This window comes from Anser cygnoides, chromosome 1 (genome assembly GCF_040182565.1).
Source record: "Anser cygnoides isolate HZ-2024a breed goose chromosome 1, Taihu_goose_T2T_genome, whole genome shotgun sequence".
NCBI classification, from domain to species: Eukaryota; Metazoa; Chordata; class Aves; order Anseriformes; family Anatidae; genus Anser; species Anser cygnoides.
Genome location: NC_089873.1, coordinates 55,186,641 through 55,209,657, shown reverse-complemented (window position 1 = coordinate 55,209,657; position 23,017 = coordinate 55,186,641). Strand labels below are relative to the sequence as shown.

The following is a 23,017-nucleotide window of genomic DNA, read 5'->3' as shown; positions in this document are numbered from 1 at the left end:
TTTACATTTTTCCTAATTTCAACGCTTTCCCCTTTGGTTCTTCATTTAACAGTCTACTGACTGGTCTCTCTCTCATTTCTCTATAAACTAATTCATTTCTAATGAAATGCTAGTTAATGTTTTTGCTTCTCCAGGGGTAGGTAGATGCTTTGCAAGTCTCCCATCCTACCTGGCTGGCCCAACCAGCAGTTCATTGCCAGATTCCTCCATCTTCTCCTTTTATTTTGGGTCAGGTTGCTCAAACTCAAGGAGCTCAGCTGAATGTTTCTTGTCCATCTGCTTTAGAAATCGTGTATAACCTGTAGCATAGCATAAGGAAAACAGTTAATTTCAAAACACATCATAGGTGACATATTGCCCTGGAAGTTTGGAAACCTTCCTAGGTTTGCCTTTTTATCTATTGTTTCGGTCACAGTACAGCAGCACAGCTCTCCTGATATCTTTATTTCCCTTCCAAAGCATCCTTTCCGTTCTGGATAATTATACAGCCTTTGGAGGAGGTTTTCTGGCACCTCTGTACTGCTGGAGACTGCTTCTTGGCCATGTCTGGTAACCCCTTAGACTGAGCAGAACGTTTCTCCTTGCTCCCTGTGCCTCTTAGCAAGCTGTTTTTTTTCAGAGATGTTTTATGCAGCTTCCACACTGGGAGTCTGGAACACATTGCTCTCTATTAACTGTGATTATTACTATTATTGTTATTATTATGACCTTATCTCAGTGGTGCTTATCTACGGTTCTTGATTTCTGCTTTCCCTAAATCCTTAGATATTACTTCCTTTCTTCCATAAACCTGCAGTGATGCTGCTTCCCGAATTCTTCCTCCTGATCAATTTTCACCCCGTTTCTTACCTGTGCTGTCCAGTGTCAGTGCAAGTATGTCTGAGCAGCAAGTCTTTCCTTACAAGGAATCCACCAGCTCAAACTTCTGGGACCTCAAGCTCATCCCAAGGCACTTCAGCCTGGGCAAAGGGGGCCAAAGGGTGAGAGGTATCAGCCCCCTGCCTCAAATGCCTCCCCATCCTCAGGCAACAAAATTGTCCACGCTGGGAAGATGCTGCTTGGCCTGAGATGCTGATAGACCTTAGTCTCACGAGACAGGGGAGTGTGCTGCCAATCTTCTGTTTTCTCTTTGTTTTTAATTAACTGTGGTCCTTCAGGGACCTGGCTGGAATCTGCATAGTTCTGACTTTAAAATCTCAGACCATTAAATACTTATTAGCAGCAATGTAAACAGCAGAATACTGAGAAAATCTTGGTTAGCTAGTCTTCGATGCCAAATGGAAGTTTCTATAAAATTATGGCAAGTTAGAGAAAACTGTAATAAATACAGCAATTAGGTGTTTCAAGCAGTGATCAGAGAAAGATGGAAACCAGCGAGCAGCAGGCTAAATATCATCTTAACCAAAGGCAGAAATATCAGAATTGCTGCCCTCCCCCCCCAACGCACACTCACTTTTTCCTCCTTAATGATACTAATTATTTCATTTGCTTTCCCCTAGTAAAGCTATCCATAGATGTGCAACATATTGAAATGAAAAGAGTCATCACAACGAAATGAATCACACCAGAGAAGAATCAAAACAAGGAGGCAGCAGTACCCTGCATGCATTATGTGTAGCTCTCAATTATTGCCTCTAATTCTCTGCCTCCCTAAAAACTAATTCCCTACTGCACAAATCCTTAGCTTCACTAAAAAGAATTGAAGGGGGCACCACCAGCAGCCTTGCAGGATCAAGATGCAAATATTGTTTGTTTTTTTTTTGGCTAAACAAAGAAATGCAGATCCAGAAGCCTGTGCTCAGTCTCCTGGTTCTCAAAAGTGAGGCCTCATCACTTGTCTTCAGTCATCTGAGCTTGCCCAGTCCCTCTGGCTTTCTTATCACAGTGTGAAAATCTGCTTATGTCTTTTCATATCATGTCTCTGAAACTGTTAAGAAACTCTGACGTTTTCTCTTAGTGCTCAGTTTGGAGAGAAGTCTGAGTGTTCAGGGGTGTGAAATAATCACATCCCAGGCAGCCAGGGAGCAGTCTCACAGGCTTTGGAAGCCTTCAGCAAGATTTCGCTTGTAGAGGAACTTTAAAAAGTAATAAAAAAAAAAAAAGTTTTATACTGGGGGGACAGTTGTGTTTTATATTTTTTTTAGGAATACAAAGCATTGTAGCTCTGTAGCTGTGTAATTAGTAATTTATTACTCCATGACAAAATATCTTTTTGCTAACAGTTACAGTCTCTTTATTTTTATTTTTTATTTATTTATTTTTTATTTTTAAAGGGTGGAGGGAGATGGGAGATGTAATTTTTTCAGTCCTTGTTTTACTAGCAAGGCATTTTTTCCCCTTTTCTTCTAACTTCCAGCTTTTATCTCAGCAGAGAGTTGCTTTTATGCAGCATGATGAGCTATAACTTTAAAAGAGATAAGCAAGTCTACTTAGCTGAGTACACTGTGGTTTGCAGAGCAATTTAGGGGCCCGCTGTGTAATGTCTGGCCACATCCCATATGATGTTATCCCATCATTTTTGCAGCAGGTGCCGAAAGGACTTCGGCTCATCTATTTAGGGTGCATTTTCCTGGCCTCGGGAGCACCGAACTGTGCAAAATGCTTGCCACGCCAGCATTTGCATGCGCTCAGAGTATTTGTGCAGAGTGCTTGCTGGCGTTTGCAGCCAGTCAACAGTGGGTTCGGTGCTGGGCACCGCCCGGCAGCCCCATACCTGCTGCATCACAGAGCAACCCAAGGCCATAGAGCAGATGATCAGGTCCAAATAACCAGTTAACAGGGAGCCAGGGTAGACGTGAAGGTTACATTTTTTGAAGAGGAGCTCGTGTGCCTGTAGCAGACCCACGTGGATGGTGCTGCCTGAAGACTCTGCCCATTCCCAACCTGTGTCTTCTTGCAGCTGTGAGCAAGTGAAGGAAATGGGGGAACAACACACACCAGTAGGTTGAGGGGCCCTGCTAACAAGGCAGCCCTGGGCACCAGTAAGTGGATTTTGCTGCCTGCCCTCTCTTTTGTGCACACCACAAATTCAGCCAACAGAGCACCTGTGGGGCCAGCCCCCCTTCCCCACATCCCCTGGCCACTACCGTATCTCTAGCCACAGAGGGTCAGAACAGGGTGGATCTAGCACTGCATGTGCTTTTTAATCTCCTTTAATCAGAAGACCTCATTAATATGAGTCTGGAGAGGAACTATGAAGACTGTCAGGGTGCCCTGTCCTGCAAGAGGATCAGCTTTGCTTCACCTTTTCACTGCAAGCCACAGTCTCTGCAGCCAGAGCAGAGCCACCTAAACCTTCTAGACCTCTCATCCTGGTGCCTACCACAGCAGTGAGAAGATTTAGGGGTAAATCTGCCCACCACTGCCATCCTACAAACTGCAGGCAGGAGCTTTGAGCTGTAGGATCCTGCACCTCCATGGGCTCATGTGTCAGGGGAGCACCTGGGTAAATGGAGCAACGTCAGCTCCAGCTTTTGGTATCAATATTTGAAGTAAAAAATCAGGAAAAAGGTGGCATACTTAGTTGAAGGAATTCAAAGCAGAGAACAAGCAAGCTGTCTTCTGCCATGGTCACCCCGGGTGCTCACAGATGCAAGGACTCAATGGCCAAAGTCCCCAGGCAGCAAAAGCTTCGCTTTGCGCAGAGACTGACAGCAAGCCTGGTGCTGCAGCTTGGAAGTCACAGTCATGAAGTTTCTTGCTTCAGTGCCAAACCAAAATTTATTTGACAAAGAAATATGAATTGATTAGACTGCAGTTAATTAGATTTCAATTGAAAACCCCTATCAGAGTAAGGGAATTAAACAGCTTTTGAATTTAACAAAAACATATTGGCTTTGTGTCATAAGAAAAATTCTGCCTCGGTATTTTCATGAATGCTTCCAGAATTCATTTTAAATATTAATTTTTGGGTGCTAATTTTCAGCAAATAGAAGTTCAAGAGCAAAGATTAGGAAAGCTAATAAGTATTTAATAAAGGTATAAGGAGATGTAAATATAAAGAGGTAAATGGCAATGTTTGAACTGTTTTAATCATGGATTTCATTGCGTGTAATTGCGGGGAAGCTGCTATCCAGGCACTGCATGAGTACATTTTCTTGGGTTATGCGTACACCAAGATAAAGTCTGATTTTTCTGGGATCCTCACATGGCTCTCATATTCTTGCTAAGTCTACCTTATGGGGTGTTTATTCCTTGGGTCCTGCTGGCCAGCCCGCCCTCCTGCACCTGGCCCAGAGCCACGCTGGCTGGGCATTGCTGCTGCTGCTGGGCAGCGAGCATTGCTCTTCCCTCCTGAGCTTCGCTGCTGCCCGAGAAGCGAAGAGTGCCAAGGCAGGCCTAAACCTGCTCGCGGGTGCAGAGGAGCAGAAGAAGTGCCAGGCTGCGGCTGATGAAGCCCTTCTGCTGAGGTTGAGATCTTGTGGGCAGTGTGGGCGTGCGGTGCTGGCGCTGTGCATGCCCCCTTGTCCCCGTGTGCTTGCTGCCTGCTCCAGTGGCTTGGCATGGGATGGAGGTACGCCAGGCCAGGCGCTTTCTGGACAGGGTCAATGCGCTAACAAATTGCTCGCTTGTTCCCTTGTGCTAGCTTGGCCTCGACTCTTAAACTCGAGGTCTCTTGTGTGTTCAGCTAAGCAGAGTTGCCTGGGCATAGGCCAATGTTCATCAGCAAGACAGAAACTAAGCGGGAGGAGGAAGCAGGTAGAAGATTGGTAGGGAAAGGAACAAGAGGAACAAAGAGGGAGATGGAAGAGGAAAGAAAGGATTGGGAAGGGAATTGAAAGACGTGAGGCAAAGTGGAAAAACATGAAGGAAAGGCGAATGGAGAATGGAAATTAAGGAGGGACAGAAAGATGAAAAAGAGAGGTGGAAATGTTGCAGGCAGGTATGAGTCAGAGAGATGGAGTAGGGAGGGTGTGGGGTGCTTTGAGAGTGAGGGGAGGCAGAGCTCGAGTGGAGAGGTGCTGCCTGCCAGGCATCCCTCCCGTTCTGCAGGGTGAAGCCCACGCGTGCAGCTGGTGCCCCTGTCCCGCTCCCCACCCCATCAGTGCTCCCACCGTGCGTGCGGTGCAGGGACAGTGTGTGCATCAATCCCCTTTCCTTCCAGAAGAGTTTCTCGCGGAAAGTTTTGAAGAAGAAAATCTCTACTGAGGGAAGAAGAATTACTGTATAAATTCAATTATCTTGACAGCTCACTGCTCAAATTCCATCACAGATCAGGAGCTTCTCTCTGATTTAGCATAGTTCCAGCTTTGTAACCTGCCCCTGTGCTCGTCCACCCACGCCAGAGGCCACAAAATACTTTAGCAGTGCCAGAAATGAGCTGCCATTTCCCTTGGGAGAGATGCGTTCCCTTCTGCCCCGTCATGGTAAGGGGAAAGGACAGCTCACAACCTACACAGGCTTTTCTACATCCAAGACTTTGTCCAACTACCTCCAGATCTTAAAGAAACCGAGTTTTTACAAAGAAAGCATGTCTAAAGGAGCCAGGAAAAAGTGGAGAAAGGCAGTTGGATGGAGGGGGCTGCCCTTGTTCACTGCGCTGATATGCCATGAAACCAGGATGAGGAGCCTGGAAAGCTTGTGGGATTTAATAAGGAGACAGTTATTTTGTACCACCTTTAACGTTGTTATGCTCTTGGTTAGCGAACACCCAGCAAACACGTGGTTCCCTGGATTGCTAGCACAATAGGGGTCGAAGCACCAAAGTTTGGTACCTGCCTGAGAGTCCAGATAAGCGCTGTGAGCTTGAAATCTACTATCACGAGACCTTGAGACACGGATATGGGAAAATGCCACCCTCCTGCCATAAATTTGCTGCAAGTTTCTGGCTGATCTCTTTTTGTGACATCTTCTTTTGACTTTGTTAACCCATCACACACACCTCCAACAGGTGACAGTAGGACATCAGGTACAGCCCAGCCCTAGACGGCTTGCATGAACTGGGTTTCCAGGGAGTGGGGAGCTGGCTGGAGATGGGTAAGAGCAAAAACAGCTGGGCTGGCAATTCTTGAAATGTTGCAGGTGCCCAGTGACTGCAGCAGGGTCATTTAGAGATCTTGTTTCAACAGGGGAAGGAGACAATAGGTTTTGACTACAGAGAGGTTAATTAATTAATTAAGTAATTTATTGTTAATTGCTGTTTCACCCTGTTCACCTGCAGTCCATTGTGGTACAGACACACTGCCCTTGTGCAAAGGGAAGTGTGAGTAAGCTGATGCTAAAACTATTACTAGGAATAAAAAGGGGAGAATGAGTGGCCCTTGCTGCAAGAACTGCACAGAAGTTGAGCTGGAGTTGTTTGGGGTGTGATTTACATGAGTACAGCAGGCATGCCTCTGATATGTCTCTGTTATTAGAGCCAAGACCAGAGGCCTTGGAAGAACTGTGGGCAGAATGGGTCTGCTAAGCAAGCCAAAGCCCTGGGGCCTGCTAGGGCTGAACTCATTTTTGTTAGAAGTTGCTCTCTGAAAAATTTAACAGTTGCCTTTCTCTGACCCATCCTTGGGAACAGCCTGCTGTTTTCATTGGCAGAGTGATTGACTGTTCTGCATTTTTTTTCTAGCTAAACTGGAACATTTTTGCAGCAAATCTGCAGCCACCAAGGGGTCCAGGAGGCTGGCTCTCTGTCTGAACTGCACGGCTGCAGCTAGGGTAGTGTTCATCTTGCTCCATGAGGACCTGTGCTTTCTATTTCAATGATTATTACTTTTCTAGTAACACATGGGCTGTGTTACACAGGTGGCAAGCTCATTCCACCTGGTAGAGTTGGAACGTCCACCTGGTTCAGGATTCTCCCGCAGCAATAGCAGGAACATGGTTGTAGCTACAAGGGGATAAAACGCAAACAATTTCTAAATGGAGGTTTCATCTTTAACTGAATTTTGTATTGCTTAATCTAAGAAAAGATATCACCTCTGTCTACTGATTTCTTCTCAGTTCTAACCCCGTGCTGTTCCCTTGCGCTCATTTTTTGTGAGGGTCGTGATGTTCTTCAGGACTTCTCATTTAGTCACTTGCAGTTCAGCGAAGACTACATCTCAAAATTAGACATATTTTGGGGTCATTTGCTAATTTGGCATCTGACCGAGTGTGTTTCAAATTGTTCTGCTACTGCTCAAATATACATATATTTGTGTTTGCCTTCATCATTCTGACCCCAGTCCAGTGCTCCAGGTGACACGGTTTTCCAGGAGAGGGAAGGAGGTTCTGTGAGACCTCACCAAGTTGGACACCTTTATGTTTCTGTGCATGTATCTACCCCTTATAACGGGCTGCAGCATAGAGACTTCTTCAGCCTGAAGCTTCCTCTACATGCTAGGTCTCCGTGCTGAGACAAGATGTTAGCCCACGTCCTGGGAGCAATACAGCAACGTGCATGTCATGCTTGGCTTGTAAGTGTAGTTCCAAAGTTTCAGCAGGTCCGTCTAATTCTGGACAACATCACACTGATGAGGCAATTTTGTTTTATGCTTTTGGAGTGAGGTTGATCAGAGCCTGCTCAAGGGCTGTGCTCATTTGCACAAGGCCGTTACGTCCTTTGTGTGTGATGCCCTGTAGTTACGTCTGTGTGTGTATATTGCTGTGTGTTCTTCCTCCTTCAAACCCTCTTCCCAGTTTCAGCTGACTGGCTCCTGAGCCTCTTGACTATCACTAATGCCTTCTGTAGGCTATCTGTATGTTGCTTCTGGGTTTGGTACTTTTTTTGGGTTGCATCTTGTGTGTGTGTGTGTGTGTATTTTGATTATCTGCATGAAATCCCTCCTCTCTCCTTCTGCCTCTGGTATATGTTGAACTGACAGCTCCGGGGAGGTAAATGAATGCCACTGCATTTCAGAGAAAGAATTATTTCATGCAATTACCCTAAAAGTGTATGAGAGAACAGAGCGAAAGGAATGAGAGAGGGAAAGAAAGAGAGCATGAGAGAGAATAATCACAACACTTCGACAGGTTTACCCTATTGTGTTTGAAAATCTATCACTCTGACAAGTCCCTTTTGTGAAAGGTGTAGACAGATAACTCGACACTTGCTCTTCAAGGTCCTTTAAAGTGAAGAGGGTGATCAGTGGAAGGATCAGTCCTTCAGTGCAGCCTGAAGAAATGTAGGAGTCAGGGTGTATGGAAAGGCTGGGAGAAAGTTGTTTGTATTTGAAAACGGAGGGAGATCAGAGCTTGTGAGAGAGGGGAACTGGCAGCCCCTGGACATGGGGGACCACATCCACATAGTGACAGGTTTCACTCAAGTCCTCTTCCTGGTATTTCTTAAGGACTAGCTCTCACCATCACTAATGCTCTCTCATTCACCCTTCAGTGGTGCCTGGGCAGAGGGATTGGGTGGACTTCAGGCTACTGGACTATGGACTTGTGGGTCTTTCTATATAAATTGTAATGTTTTTGGTTTGAGAAGGGGTGCACTAACAAAAGGCTGTGTTTCCTCCTCCACCTCTTGAGCACCTTGAAAGGCTGGAAAAAGAGCCTTGTGTAGCTTCATTAGTCGTGTCTGAGAGAAGATTCAGGAGCAGGACTTTCTGTCCCTAACTGCTGCTGTCTCACCTGTCAGCTTTGTCACTCTTGATCCCCTCTTCATGTCTTCCCAGAGGTCTCAAGCACCCGTCTTCAATAAAACATAAAATACTTTGAGATCCTCAGGAGGATTTTGCTGGCCAGGGTGTATGGTTACTATAATTCAGTGTCTCCCAGTGCTTTCCCAGAGGTAGGCAAGTTACCTGGGCATCTGCCATACTGGGCAAGGAGAGGAGTGATGGGCTAAGGGATGCTGGGCCAGGTCACTTTTGTAACCTGCACCTGCTGCTCTTGCGGCAAAGCCAACGCATTAGTCATAGCTATTTGCACCTTGAGGTTATTTAGGGAGCATGCTGTTGGGTTAGAAAAGCTGAGGTCTAGCATATGTCCTAAAATTAGGATTTTTCTCTTTTGGTTGCTGTCAGAAAGGAGTGATTCACAGCTATGGGAGAAGCCTTCCCACCTAGCTGAAAACGTTACAGCTTTAAGTAGTTTGCCTCTACGCAAGGTAAAACAGCTTAGCATGAGCCTCCTCCAGGGACCTCATCCTGCACTGGGAGAACACCTACAGCAGAGCTTTACAGAGCAGCAGTGAGGTTCAGCACCACACTGACTGCGTGAAAAACCCTACCCTGTATCTCAAGCCGGGATTTTGGATTGTTTTAAACTCTTTCTCTCTTCTTCTGCAGGATGGTGGAGTACTCCCTGGATCTCCAAAACATTAACTTGTCTGCAATCCGTACTGTCCGCGTCCTGAGACCCCTGAAAGCTATCAACCGTGTGCCTAGTAAGTCATGCTTGCCTCTCATAGCCGGCTAGCTTGGGCTATACGTGGTGAATACATGATCAGTAAGGCTGTGTTGTTCTCTGGGCTGGGTTCAGATGCTAAACTAGTGGAAGCTGCCACATGGTGTGTGCAGGTTCTTTCCCCATTGTGGAGGAACTCTGGTTCTTCCCTTACATTGCCTCTCTTCTTTTGTTTGTTTCTCAAGTCAGCATTGCTCTCCTTGCAAGCCCGGGAGGGGAGTAAGCAGGCATTGCCATCATTATTTAACCACAGGAGGTATTGACAGAGGTGGCTCAGGCTTTGGTTGTATCTGAGTGGATGGAGGTGAGCCGGCTGGCGGGTTGCATACCGTTGGGCTCCAGGGGTTGCAGAAGCTCTGAACTCAGCTAGCTGTCTCACTCCGATGTTTCTGGCTCTTTCCTGCTCAAAGGCAGCAGCTGCCACGTACAGCCCCATGAGACTTTCAGCATTTCTTCCATACATTTTTCTGTCTCACAGAATAGCAGGAAGTCTCTCTGCTCTTCCCCATAATCTCCTTAATCAGGCTGTCTGCAGTGGCTAAGACCTTGCCAGAGCTCTCTTAATCCTTATCTTGAGCTCAGATTCTCCCTTTTCTTTCCCAGATCTGAGGAAGTTTGCACAGTTGTCCTCCTCCCTCCTCCTTATATGCTTTTGCTTTGTGCCAAAGTCACTTTCATGATGACACCTATTTGGAGACAGATGTCAGGATCTGTGGCTCCATGCAGAGCCCTTCTAGAAAGTGGTCGTGTCCATCTTGCTGGGTGTGTTTTTGTCTCTTGGCAATATCCAGGGACAGAGAGGGCCGCAAGGTGTGACCGAGGAGCTGAGGCTGAGTTCTGTGTGCCCAGCGTGGCAGGAAGGGGCCAGGCAGAGAAGCAGCTGTTTTGGGCACTGACCATACACATGGCATTTAACATGTCCGTCGTGGGGGAGACAGATGAGAGCATCTCTGTTGGAAGCTGATACCGAGGCAAGGGGGATGCCCTGGAGGTCATGCATGGCTTGCTCAGCCCTCTGGGATGTATGGCCAGCCATGGCAGGGCAGCTCCCCTTCTCCCCTGCTTCCTAAGCAGTCCTGTAAATCTGCGCTCAGAGACTGCTTGGAGGCTGATCCCTCTTACCAGTGCAGACTTAACCTTTACGATGAGCGGGAACATCTTGAATGATACCCAATTGACTCCTGTAGATGCCTGCCAAAGGCGTGTTAATTGCCAGGCCCTGGTGTTCAGGAGCAAAATCTGACTAACAAAAATCTGAGGGCTTGTTTTATTTTTATTTATAGCCCGCAACAGCTGGAGTCGGCCCCCCATTTTCAGGAGTTATGCTGGGGGACGTGTGGTGTAGGTGAGACCAGCACTGGCCCATCAGAGATCCTCTCTGTAGATGCAGAGGCCCTAGGGAGGCTTTCAGTCATCTTGGCTGACCTCCACAGAGCGCAAGCCATTGAATTTCCCCTGAGCGTCCTGACCGTGAAGCTGTCTGTCTGCTCCTTTTATCAGTATAAAACTCCACCTGTATGAAATTGATGCTGTTTTAATTTCCACTCTGTGGTTAAACCTTTATGTATCTTCCTCGCTACATAAATCTGTGGTTATATAGAGAGAACTTTTTGGAAGAAAGACATCCTGCTATTAATTAAAAAAAAAAAAAAGAGAGAGAGACAGAGAAAAAAGAAAAAATGAAATCTGTCCCCCTGGAAGAGGAAGCACTGACTTGCGGGTTGAAAACTGGCAAAGAGGCTGTAAACAAAGTCTTATGATAAATGGGAATGTGCTGCGTTGGAAGAAGGTGCCCAGTGGGGTACAGCAAACATAATTAATAGGACCTTTGGCCACAAATCTTTTTTTAATGTCTTTTTAAAGTTCTTCATTACCGATCTGCAGAAAGAGCAAAGCCTATTAGTGAGACGTGATGATGATACCAAACTGAAGGAGTTGCAGGTGCTGGAAAACAAAGAGGGAAATAACTCAGCCAGAGGCAGAGGGTGATTGAGTCCTTGATAGAAGTGCCAGAGATGTATGGGGAGAAGCAGGGTGTTAATCCCAAACAGAGATATGCAGCCGTGTTCAGAAGACCACGATGGGACAACATGGCCCAGTGCTCACCAGCAGCCAATCTCAAAGGCTTCCGTGTGGGCACCTGGATAGGGACTGTTTTTTACAGAGCCTGACGATGTGGATGGAATAATTAGGAGGGAGCAAATATAGAATGACTCTAAGGAAATTCTAGCAATGTGGAAGAGGAAAAAGCATCACCTGCTTGATAAATTAGATATACTTATTTTATATTCTTGGCAGGAAGACAAGGCTGAAGTTTAAATGCCCAGATTGGATATGTCTAAATTCTTCTTGCCTGTGTTCATTCTTAACTTGTTACTGAAAGCTCTTCCATACAGTGAGACTTGTGAGGAGCACAAGGAGCTGATAAATGGATGTGCTGTAATAATTACATATAACATAAAGGATGCATAGTCTCTACTACTTGAATCATGACAGAAGAAGAAAAGGACAGCTAGTGTAAACAAAAGGGGGCAAATATAATGTCCATTAAGGTATCATAATGTCCATTAAGGCAAACGTCCATTAAATAAGAGGTTCTCCACACAGTTCATAATTAGACCTTGAAACTCACTGCCAGGGGCAGTCCTTCCAGCCCTAGATCAAGGGGCACCGTGGGCCTCTTGCAGTGAGTAAAAGGGGATTGTCCAAGGAATGAGAGCTTATGTAAGACACTTGTGGATTTCAAACTTGCTCATTTCAGGGTTAGACCTGATCTTTAGCTACCAGTTATCAGTAATTAATTACATTTTTTTGTAATTCTCAGCAGGATGTGCTACTGACCATTTCAGACTACACTCATGGATGGAGTAGTTTGCGGATCTGACTTGTCTGATCATTCCTACATTCACCTGTAATTATTAAAGAGTACTAGAGAAAACGTGAGGTGCCCTATTTTTGTAATATGTATCATACCTTCATTAGCATTCCTGCATATCTCTTACTTTCCTGACTATAGCCCCAGGAGTGCTGCCTTTTGGGGTTTTGTCTGAAAATGCATGAAACAAAAAATTACAGATTGCCTCTGGTCCTGTTACCTTCTGATTCAATTCTGGAGCAGCAAGCCGGTGTGACAAGCCACCGAACAAGAGTAAAGAGGCAAAATACCCTTTGGGTGTGTGTCAGAGGCAGTTGCTTTCTGCTCTGAGCATGCCTATGTCCTGGGCTTGGGGTGAAATTCCACCTCCATTTGTTGTTATTGTCCTCTTGCAATTGTGTGGCAGGTTGCTAGGTGAGACGTCGCTGTTACTGCTAGCTCTTTCATCCCTTCTTCCCATAGCAAGGCACAAGGTTTGGGAGTGGGGGAGTGGTGGCTGGTTTTGTTTTGTTTCTGCCTGCTTTTGAGCAGGGAGTCTGTAGTCATTTCTGATCATCTGAATTTCTTTCACTTCTGTTATTATGTTTTTCAACACTGAAGCAGAAGATGTTTCTTCAGTTTACTCTTCTTGTAGTGTTGGTCTTATGCAAAGAAGAGTCTTTGCATTGTGTTTGATGCCTTCCAGTTTCCACTTACAATTTAGTAACTGATTCATCATTTGGAAGCAGATTACTTCAGCTGAGCACACTGTACGGAAGTGAAGGAGTCTGTTGCAGAGTGTTGCATAGCAACTTTATTGAATAGAAAGTGTATACATGTGCTAATACTTGGTGTGTGAGTGCAGTAATACTTATGTGGAGGTATAGGCATCAGAAATATAATGTTATATTCTAATTTCTAGCTGTGCAGGAAATAGAATTTCAGATTTGTGGGAAGTTATGCTTTTTATATATGTGTTTTTTTTTCTTCTCAGAACAAGAATAAGCATTTCCCATGCATTTTAATATGGTTTTATTCTGCCTAATTTCAGGTAGCTTGTTTGACTTTTTGGTCTCCTCCTGTATTTAGTCATGACAAGGAAGTTTCAAAACAAAAGAATTTCAACTATGTCATTCTAAAAGTATTGAAATAGAATATTTCAACTTTAGCAAGATGCTTTCCCCTATCACCCTCCTTATCTTTTTGCTAGATGAAGTATCAGTAGCTATCACAACATCCATCTCAAAGTGTTTCCATTTCAATGGAAAGGCATTTTTACTGGCAAAACTGCTGTGTACGAAAATCTTGGTCTAGCCCCATTTTTCTTTATTATTATCATTATAGTAGCTCCATGGGTCCAAATAGATGAGATTTCACTACTTTTCTTCTACAGATATAAGAAATACAAACGAGGGCTTGTTAGTTTAATCTTCCTCATGCTTCAGACCGGGTGAGTGAGACCCAGTTAGTGTCACCAGCAATATCAGGAATCCAGCTGATGTCTCCTAATTCTTAGCCCTCAGTTCATCCCACTAGACCAAAGCTGCAATATAAAAATAGTCTGTAGCAGCTGAACCCTGGAATGGGAAAAGCTGGTGTTTTGCATTTATATGCTTTAAATCTGTATTCCATTCTGAGCTACCTGTGTTCGGTGCCGTGACAGTGCCTAAGACGGAGTGATCTAGCTATGAACCCCACACCTGGCACAGGGGAAAAGTGATGACATTTACTTGTCTAAATGTGTTTTTGAAGAACTAATTTCACTGATGAGCATGTGTGAAATTAGTTTCTGACTAAGATATATTAGGCTGTAAAACAGTCTCATTTACAGCTATATCAGACAAAAAGGCAAGAGCATTTGACGGGCACAGTCCTGTCCGAGAACGTGGAAATGCAAAGGGGTATGAGAATCCTCTTCTAAGACCCCACCTGTGCAGGGTCTTTGCTTCAGATGCTTCAGTCTTTTTGAAGGAAGACTCATGCACTTGTTCTCTTCCAACAGTGATTGCCTTTCAGAAATGTATGGTTTCATTAGACCATTATGGATTTTTATTTTTTTTTTCTTCATGGCTTTATTTGTGAAGAGGTAACTGAAACTCAGATGTTATGTTTCCCAAGCATTTAAACTTAGCCCGATTTCACTTCATATAAGATGCTCAGTTAATATCTATTATCACATCTCAGTGACACAGAAACTGTACTTAAACCACACAAATTTATCCACATACAAGCTCAATCCTGAGCAGGGTTAGCCTAGGGACAAGAGTGTATTCTTTCACAGCATCCATACACCTGAGTTAAGAGGCCAAAGAGCCCTTTTCATGCCCAAGTCAGTCCATGTGTGACTTAAATGCATCCGAAGACAAGGCTGCCAGCCGTAGGCGATGCTGACAGGGTCAAGTTCAGCCGATATCCTCCCTTCCCAACCCAATCTCCCAGCCAAGTGAAGCGAAGCACTGAACAGAGCAATGATAATTGTGCCTGGAGCAGGCCAGTAGAGGATGCCTTTCCTTGGAGATGGGTCAGATCAGTGATGGAAATGTAACTCAGAGCCCCATTTCCCCCTTATGCGCTGCTCCTTGAGCAGCACAGCTCTTTATCAAGTCAATTGAGCCCTAAATCAGATGGGCATGTTCAGGAGACAGGAAAACCGCACAGGATGGAGCAGAGCAATGTGAGGACCAACAGAGCAGGGAAGGAGCTAGGGGTGTGGAGATGTGCACAAGAGGCAAGCGGCAGGGTTTTGGGGTACAAGATGTGCAAAGGCTTTCCCACCTTAGTGGTGTGGTGCACCTCTGCATGTAGGGTAGCACAGAGAAATTAAGGATGGGGAGAAGGGGAGGAATCAAAACTGAAAGAAGTGCAAGCACCAATATAAAGTCTGTCAACTCACAGACAAATACACTGGGTGGGTTTGCAAATCAGAACTTTTATAGGGCCTTTTAAACCAACTGACCAGGCTGCGACAGACCCACCTCTTTTAATACTGGAGGAAGTCTTCAGTCCCTGAAAACAGGCTCCGATTTTATCTACTTGTTGTCCAACCTTAGCACTGTTTTTCACGTGTATTCCACAGTGTGCAGCACACTGCCACATGTTTAAATGGGTAATCAAGTTAAAATTGGGAAAAAGCAAAAAGAAAATTATATCCCTTTGTTAGTGCAGTGTCATGGCAGAGACCTGAGGAACACTGAAGTGCAGGAAATGTACAGCTGGTAATGCCTTGTTTTGTACCACACATTGTTCAGTCTTTTTTTTTTTTTTTTTTTGGTGGTCACAGATCATGGGAGAAAGCAATTTTTCCCTCTCTGAACTAGTCTGCTCAATTTCACTGTTATTACAAACAAGTATTCAAAAGTCTTAAATTGTGTCCTTTTAAGTCATCAGCTGGGTTTGATATCAAGATATCTGAAGAAAAGGAAAAGGGAAAAGAATCACAGATTATTATTTTTTTTTCTTGTGGCTTTCAGACCTTTAGACCTGTGGTTCAGATCTCACGTTTCTCTTTCTACCCATAGTAGTGAGGAATAGAAATTTTCCTGCTTTTTTTCTTAATGTGATCTGAGATTGTCAAACCATAGCAAGATTTCACATCTGAAAGTTAACGCCACACATCCCAAGACTTCTGATAAAAATCACAAGAGTTAGCGATAGCACTTTGGAATTTGTGTTACTGGAAGTAAAGCAAGCTTGGGAAAACCAAACACACAAAACAAAAAAGAAAATAACAACAACAAAAAACCACCAGTCATAAAGAGCCCTTTGCTAGAATCTTTATTTCTTCCTTCTCCTCCAGAGGAACCTGCACAGCCAGAATTTAAAAAATGCGCAGAACCTTGCAGCTCCCATTGTGCCAATTCTGCTGCCTTTTCAAACAAGCTCAGCCTTCAGTGTACACGGTGCTCTCGAAAGCCCAGCCACGTAGTTTGCTGCCTAAATGGGAGCTGAGCTGTTTTGCAGAATCTGTCCCATGGGACCTATCAAGCGATGGATACCATGGAAATGTGAGCAATAATGACAATGTATTATCGGGTAAAAGATAATGTCATATACACTAATGCAAATTGCACACTGTGTGTGTGGGCAGGGCAATTTACAACCACAAGCCTAAGTTTCTTGATCTTTGTGTATTTAGGGCCCGATTCTTCCCTTCGCACACGTTTCACCTAATGTCACATCACTGCCTGCAGTAGAAAGAAACATGATTCATGCTAGTGACAGCAAGAGGAAATTAGCTCTGTTAAACCTTAACCAGAAGTTGCATTAACATTACTTTACATAATATTTTGCATTTTTCTGTCCTACTTTGCAGTGCTAGGTATATGTAAAGAACTTCAGGGTATTTATAGAATCGATGCAAGTGGCTCGCAACCACTGCATTGGAGTTACCTGTTGTCCCCAGTGTTATGTGACCTATGCAGCTCGGAAAGAAAAGCTGATGCTGTACATTTCTAATGGAGTTTTCACTGAAAATGGATGCAGTCATCATTGCAGTGATAATTGGAAAAAAAGAGATGATCAGTGAATGAACAACAGCAGCAGGTGGTAGTAGGTGTTGCTTATTAGATGAGCAGTGTTAGAAAAAGAAACAGAATGGCAGTGATTCCCCCAAAGAGCCACCTCTCTAAGAAATAATCTGGTACCTGGCATCACTCTCCAAGACAAGGGTGCGTAGCAGCCCAAAGCTTGCAAGGGTTAACGGGATGAGAGAGCGAAAGGGGAAAGACAGGGGACTGAGACCTTTGCTGGTGTCTCCATTTCTGCTCATGTCACCGGTTATGTGGCTACCAACAGCGTTATGGTGGCACTTAGTGCATGTGAGTGCCAGTGGTGGAAGGGCTTTGTGCTGAACTCGCTGCTATCTCTGCGACTTAGCTGGGCTCAGAGCATCCCTGGTAGGATGCACAGAGCACCTCTAACAAGGTGCAGCCCACTGCAGAGCTGAGGTGTCTTCATCTCATCCTCGGACAAAGCTGAGAAATACAAGAGCTTGGGACTGAGCCAACACCACAGGGGTTGTTCAGACCACCTGCCCTCTGTGAAAGACTTGGAAGGTGCAACTCATGCCTTAAAGCCATCGTTTGTTTTTGGCATTATTTATGATCTGGTGAGAAGTTAATTTTCCCTGACCTTGCTGCGTACTTCTCTTAGCATTTTCCTACTTGTTTTTTTCTTTTTTTTCTTCTTTTGCTTTTGACAACTTGATATCCTCTAAAAAAATAAAAATCCCTTATAATGAGATCTTCACTACCCTGTGTTTGAAGCTGGGCCTGTAAGGTTTGCTGCAGATCTCCAGCGAGGAAATGTGGCATTTACTACTTGTGGTGTGAGCCAGGCCATGGCTCTATGGGACTTGTGTCAATAACCATGCTAAAGGGAATTAACATTTTCAAGGCTGCTGACGCTTCTGCGTGCTAAGTCTCACTAGGAGGGGCCTATTTCCCTGATGTGCCTATGGTATTTGATGGGTAGGTAGGAAGGAAAGCTTTGAGGTGTTCAGAATATCGAGATTCAGCCCTAGTCCTAGCACCTGAGCCTTCTTCAGCAGTGCTCTGAGCATCCTAGCTATGTGTTTGTTTTCTCATATTCCCCCCAACGGAAATAGAAAGAAAAAAAAAGGTGTGTGGGGGATGTTTTGGAGAGGGTTGTCTTGGATTTTGTTTGTGCTCTCTTTTTCGTGGTTGTTTTAGCTCTGTGTATGTTGGGGGATACGTTGTGTATTTTTTTTTCCTTTTCTTCTTTCTTTCCTTTTCGATGCCCACGTTGCCCTGACCTGATCCATCCTTGCTAAGCGTCGTACTCTCAGAGTGAAAGGCACTGAGGTCTGTGCTAGTCCCTGGCTCCCAAGGGAATTGTTTCTACTGCCCCAGAGCAAGCTTCAGAGTGCTCTTTCTCTTACATCTCTGCACTTTAAAACTGTCTGGAGAGCTCCCTTGTCCCAGCAGGGTGAAGTTCTGACCACCAATTCTTTCATGGAGCTTTAGTCTCTATTTTGGCTACCTCAGGCTTAAGCTGAGGAGTGCTTTAAAGGTAAAGAGTGAGGACACTTAATGCTTGAACTTGATTCGGGGTCCTAAGGGAAGTCCGTGCACAGAGGCAAGTCTTGATGTGCCCATGCTGCTGAGAAAATGAACAGCAGCTTTTTGTACTAGCTGAAGCTTTATAAGTGCTGGAAATGTCATGCTTTGATATTTTCTGCGTCTGTGGTCAAGCTGAGGAGGGACAAAGATTTGGATAATTGAAGCTTAGCTCATCAACAGGCTGAGTGGGACAAGGTCTCTGGGCCAGCCAGAAGTGCTAGGCAGCTTTGCTTGCAGCAAGGCAGGAGCGGGGTGTCGGTGAGGGACCTAGTGCCTCTCCTAAACCATGGATCATGCAGACCACCTGCAAGCGCAAAACCCCAGCCCAAATGTATGCTAAAACACACCACAAACCTGACAGATCAATGAAAAGACTTTTTTTTTTCTTTTCTAAATGCAACCGATCCTTCACGTTTGTGTCTGGGGCAGCTGCCTTCTCCTTAGCAGCAGAGCTGGCTTAAGAGCTCTCCCTGCCCTGTGCTGTCAAATGGGCGTGTGTCCCCATGGGGTTCATTTAACCTGGGTCAGGCCAGGCATCTGGGCAGGTCCTCTATGGCAGTGGTGCAACCGAGGTTATTTTAACTACAAGGGCTGGCCACAAAAAAAGGTGCAGCTCTCTCCACGTGCTCCCTGCACAACCGTCCATCTGTTGGAGTGGTTCCTCAGCACTGACAATTCCCCTAAAGGAGCATGCACAGGAAAACACTGCCAACCTGGTGCTAGCTGGGTGGACTGCCATGTGTCCTGGGGCAGGGGAGGAAGGAAAGAAGGCACGCTTGGGCAAGCTGCCTGGCTGAGGGATGGAGAGAGGTTTCAGGCTCCGTGCTCTGCAAAATGTCCTGCCAGATACAGTCACGAACACTGATGGGAAAGAAGAGATTTGCTTATGTTCCAGATAAAATGACAATTGGAGGCTTGGCCCATGATACAATTGGGATGGGTGCTGAGGATTATGCTGTCGTCCATCTGGTTTACTCCAAGCCAAGGAAGGATTGTCTAAACCTGTTTGGGAAGGACTCAAACTCAGAGATGGGTGAGATAAAAGAAAGCAAAAGGAAAAGGGTTTCTCACCCCATCCTGATCTGGTCCCCCATTCAGATTGCGAGGTAGTTAGTGCTAGGGAACAGCTTTTGCTCCTCACTCCTGTGAACAGGCAGGAGGAGAGAAAGCAAAGCAACAGAGGGGTGCCTCGGGAGCAGGGGGAGGTGGTGGTGAGCAGCCAGGCACACCTGCCAGGAGTTCGCCTCCTCCCTAGCCCTGCCTGGGCACGTGCTGGGCGAGCCTGCTTGGGGAGGCTTCAGCCGTGACGGCCGAGCTAATCAGGGCTGACAGCAAGTGTCTGGGGGGAGTTACGGTTGCTGTAGCATCTGCAGAGTTTGTCAGGAAGGGCCTCTGGATGCCGGCACTCCTCTGCCTCCCACTACGTCTCACCCCTGCAGCCGATGTCCTCTGCTGTGTTGGAGCCGTGAATGCATCTCTGCCATGCCCGTAGCCTTGCTACAAGGAGTTGTCCGCTGGTGAGGTCCCATCACACACCCTTCCCCACCCCTTGCCCCTGTCTGCGGGCACAGGGCAACAGGGAAGCATTATCTGAGGCTCATTTTCAGACGCTTGGCTGTGAGGATCCTTCCTCGGATGCCCACAGCAGATGTCATTTTATTTTCTCCTTTCCCCTGGCCTCCTCATGAGGGTGAGCAGGGAGGAGAAAAGGTCTTTCAGAGCCCACACCTGGCACTCATGAATATTTCATGTTTCTAGCTTTTCTTCCCCTTGAAGAGCAAAACCTTTTCATATTTGATGCCCTGGGAGCCTGTTTGGTAGCTGAATGTTGCTTCATCAATGCTTTCCCTCCCTGCTTTTCCTCTGGACTACGTGGTCCCTCTTCCTTTCTCTTTTCAGTGAACATCTCTTTTTTTTTTTTTTTTTTGCAAAGGCTGCTTCAGAAAAGGTCATTGTCCCTTTCATATTCCTTCCTTGCTGTGAGCCAGCGTGGCTTCTGCTCTGCCAATGGTAAAGGACACACAGGGACTGGGGACGGGCAGTGGTGGGGAGAGGGGGAAGCAGGCTGGGAGAGGTGCGCACAGATGCTGTGGAGCAGTGGAAAGGCAGAGATGAGATCTCTGTAGTCACAACAAGAGAAAAGTGAAGGGGGAGAGAGGCAGCAGCAGGACTTTGCTGAAGAAGCCGTTTTCCAGCACCTTCTAGAAGCCGTTGCACAGGACACACCAGTGTCACTATGGATGGGGGCTGTCCAGCAAAGGTACCTTGGGAAAGAGAGGTGTCATGGCTCTCCAGGGCAGGATGCACCCAAAGATGCACTGAAAAGCATCCTGCTACCCCTGCCTTGTCTTCTGGCCATTTCCATTGCCTTATGGTTACTTTGGAGACTTCAGTCCCAGCCAGGGTCTTGAGTAAATCACCACGGTCCATCCTTAGGCTCTTCAGCCTTTCTTCTTCTTTCCCCCACACTTCTGAGTGCTTGAAGAAACAGGGACCACTTGCAGAGACACCTGCTCAGGCTCTGCAGACCCCCAAAACGTGCTGCTCTGCCGGGGCCGATTCCCTCCTGCCTGTGAAAGCATTGAGATGCCTGGCAGTGAGCCTCCTTCCTTGGAGATCTGCAGCGGGTGCTTTATAGCATGGCTGCCAGACCAGTCTGCCCTTTCCCAGGGCCAAGGGACTGCAAAATGGGTTCCCAAAGCAATTGTTTTGCAGTTTAGGGCAGGAAGCAAAAGAGCCTTTGTTTGAAGTGAGGCAGGTGTTCCACAGGAGAATTGTAGTTGCTGTTTGCATGGATGTAAGTTCAGTGTTTTTATTCATATCCACAGTGGACATCGATGGGCAGGGAAGGATGATGATTTTCAAATGGAGGATTTTTTAAAATCAAAATTGGGTTTAATTTGGACTTAGAAATGGAACCTACCAATGCTGAGATTCTTTGTGATGTGGGAAAGATGCCATGCTCTGGGGCCACCTGCCTGATGCTGGGGGCCCAGGTACTCCAGCGTGCTGGCATGAGTGCAATCGCTGTGATCCTGGAGCTGTGGATAATGCTGTCCTGTGTCCTCCTCTGAGAGTCAGGAGGGAGAACGTATGGGCAGGCAAGAGGCTTCCAAGAGAAAGGCAGGCAAGTTTTGCAAGCCACTTGTCTTCCTGTAGAACAAAAACAAAATCAGTTTTTGCAAAATCAGCAAATTCTGGCCCAGCAAGTGTTTTGTCTGTGAAATCCCTTGTGAGACAAGTGCTCTGCATTTCAGCTGAAGGGCAGTCTAATTGTTCCTGCTGCCACTGCTCTGAAATACATCACCCCCTCTTGCAGCGTTGCTGGTATAGCAACACTGGTATGTATTCCTGTGTTACTTGGCTCTCCCTAACGTACTGACCAGGGCAGTTTATGGGCACTAGGGAGCTCGTGCTGTGTAGTGGCATTAATGCTGGGAACACGCTGCGCTGCAGTGAGGGTGTGTGGCTTCACAGCCAAAGTGATGCACAGAGCGCTGCTGCAGAGCTTGGGAGGTCACGGAGACAGGCAGCAGGGCAGGGTGCCTGTGCTGTTGGGCTTTGTATGGTGACAGATCAGAGAGCCAGCAGTGACTCATGGCATGTCTGCGATCCCCAGCGAGCGGCTGGACTGCTGAGTTACTGATGTGCTGTCTAGAAAGCGCCTTAGCTGGTGGCTGGAGATAGAGCTGGGCAGTCAGGCAAGCAGGGCTTTGCAGCTGCTCCACAGCCTGGAGTTAGTCATCCCCCTGGAAGAGCTAACGCCATCGTTCCTTCTCCTTCGTGATCCACCCTTAAGCATCTCCCACCTGCAAATACCACTCCCGCCTCTCCTACCCATCCCAAAACATTTCCCCCAGAGCTAAACCAGGCCGATGTCCCACACCAGGCTCCCTCCTCCCTCTCCCTTCAGTGCACGTGCCCCGCTGACACCACTTCCATTCCTTCTCCACAGCACGAGCAGCTGGGGAACGGAGGCAGCCTAATGCACAGCATCATGTGGCTAATTACTTGACACTGGGCATACAAAGGGGATTAACTGGTGCCTCAGAGGGCTGTCAGTGAATCCTAATCTTATCTTCTGCTCCTCTTTCCCCTTCTCCTGCCATCTGAAGTAATGAACTGGTTATAAATACCTAATTAGCTAATTATTTGCTGGCCTACATGGAACATCTTCAGTGAAGGAACTCTCTGGGCCCCTGAGGGAGAGACCTCTGTGGTGGTGAGGAGAGATAACTGCACAGGGTTAAAGGCGGTACGGTGATGCTCAGAAGGATTTCTGGGTTTTCACCATCCCTGGAGAGCAGAGAAAAAGTCATTAGCTCTATGGAGAAACAAGTCTGTCCTTACCCCTGCTTGTGGCTGCGTGAGCTGAAGAGCTGGGAGAGAAATAAAACCAGAGAAAGAAATTCATTAAGTGATTTAACAAAAGAAAAAGAGGGGAGGATTTTGGATTTTGTGCTGGCCAGGGGTGCTGTGCCAACAGCATTTTGGGCTGTGCCCACTACCCATGTGCTCTAGGCATGCTGGGGAAGGGTGACTAGCCAAGAGAGGAGAGTGTGGTCTCCAGTACCATCCCTTGATGAGACTGCCACCGAGAAGACCAATTAATTCCAGTTGTTTGTGTGTTGGAGACGTCCATCCTGCTAGGCAGGCTGGCCTCGGACCGTCAGTGCAATTCTCCCAGGTTGCGGCGTGCAGTCATCAAACTGGGGTGACTTTCGGTCCAAGCCGTCTGAGGGATGGGGTCGCTGAG

General features: G+C 46.3%; 1 protein-coding gene and 1 long non-coding RNA gene across 8 annotated transcripts in view; one reads left to right on the top strand and one right to left on the bottom strand.

Moving 5' to 3' along the window:
• Positions 1–23,017, top strand: part of CACNA1I (calcium voltage-gated channel subunit alpha1 I) — a 161,868-nt gene that overhangs the window by 83,421 nt on the left and 55,430 nt on the right. For all 7 annotated transcript variants that reach the window (XM_048069774.2, XM_048069773.2, XM_066996050.1 and 4 more), the window contains one exon: positions 9,210–9,307. In XM_048069774.2, the coding sequence (XP_047925731.1) occupies positions 9,210–9,307 (98 nt within the window). The remainder of the gene's footprint in view (positions 1–9,209; positions 9,308–23,017) is intronic.
• On the bottom strand, positions 9,322–12,567 carry LOC125183459 (uncharacterized). Its single transcript, XR_007165498.2, has 3 exons — positions 12,493–12,567; positions 12,301–12,373; positions 9,322–10,840 (listed from the first exon to the last, which is right to left on the bottom strand). It is a non-coding gene; the product is annotated as an uncharacterized lncRNA (long non-coding RNA).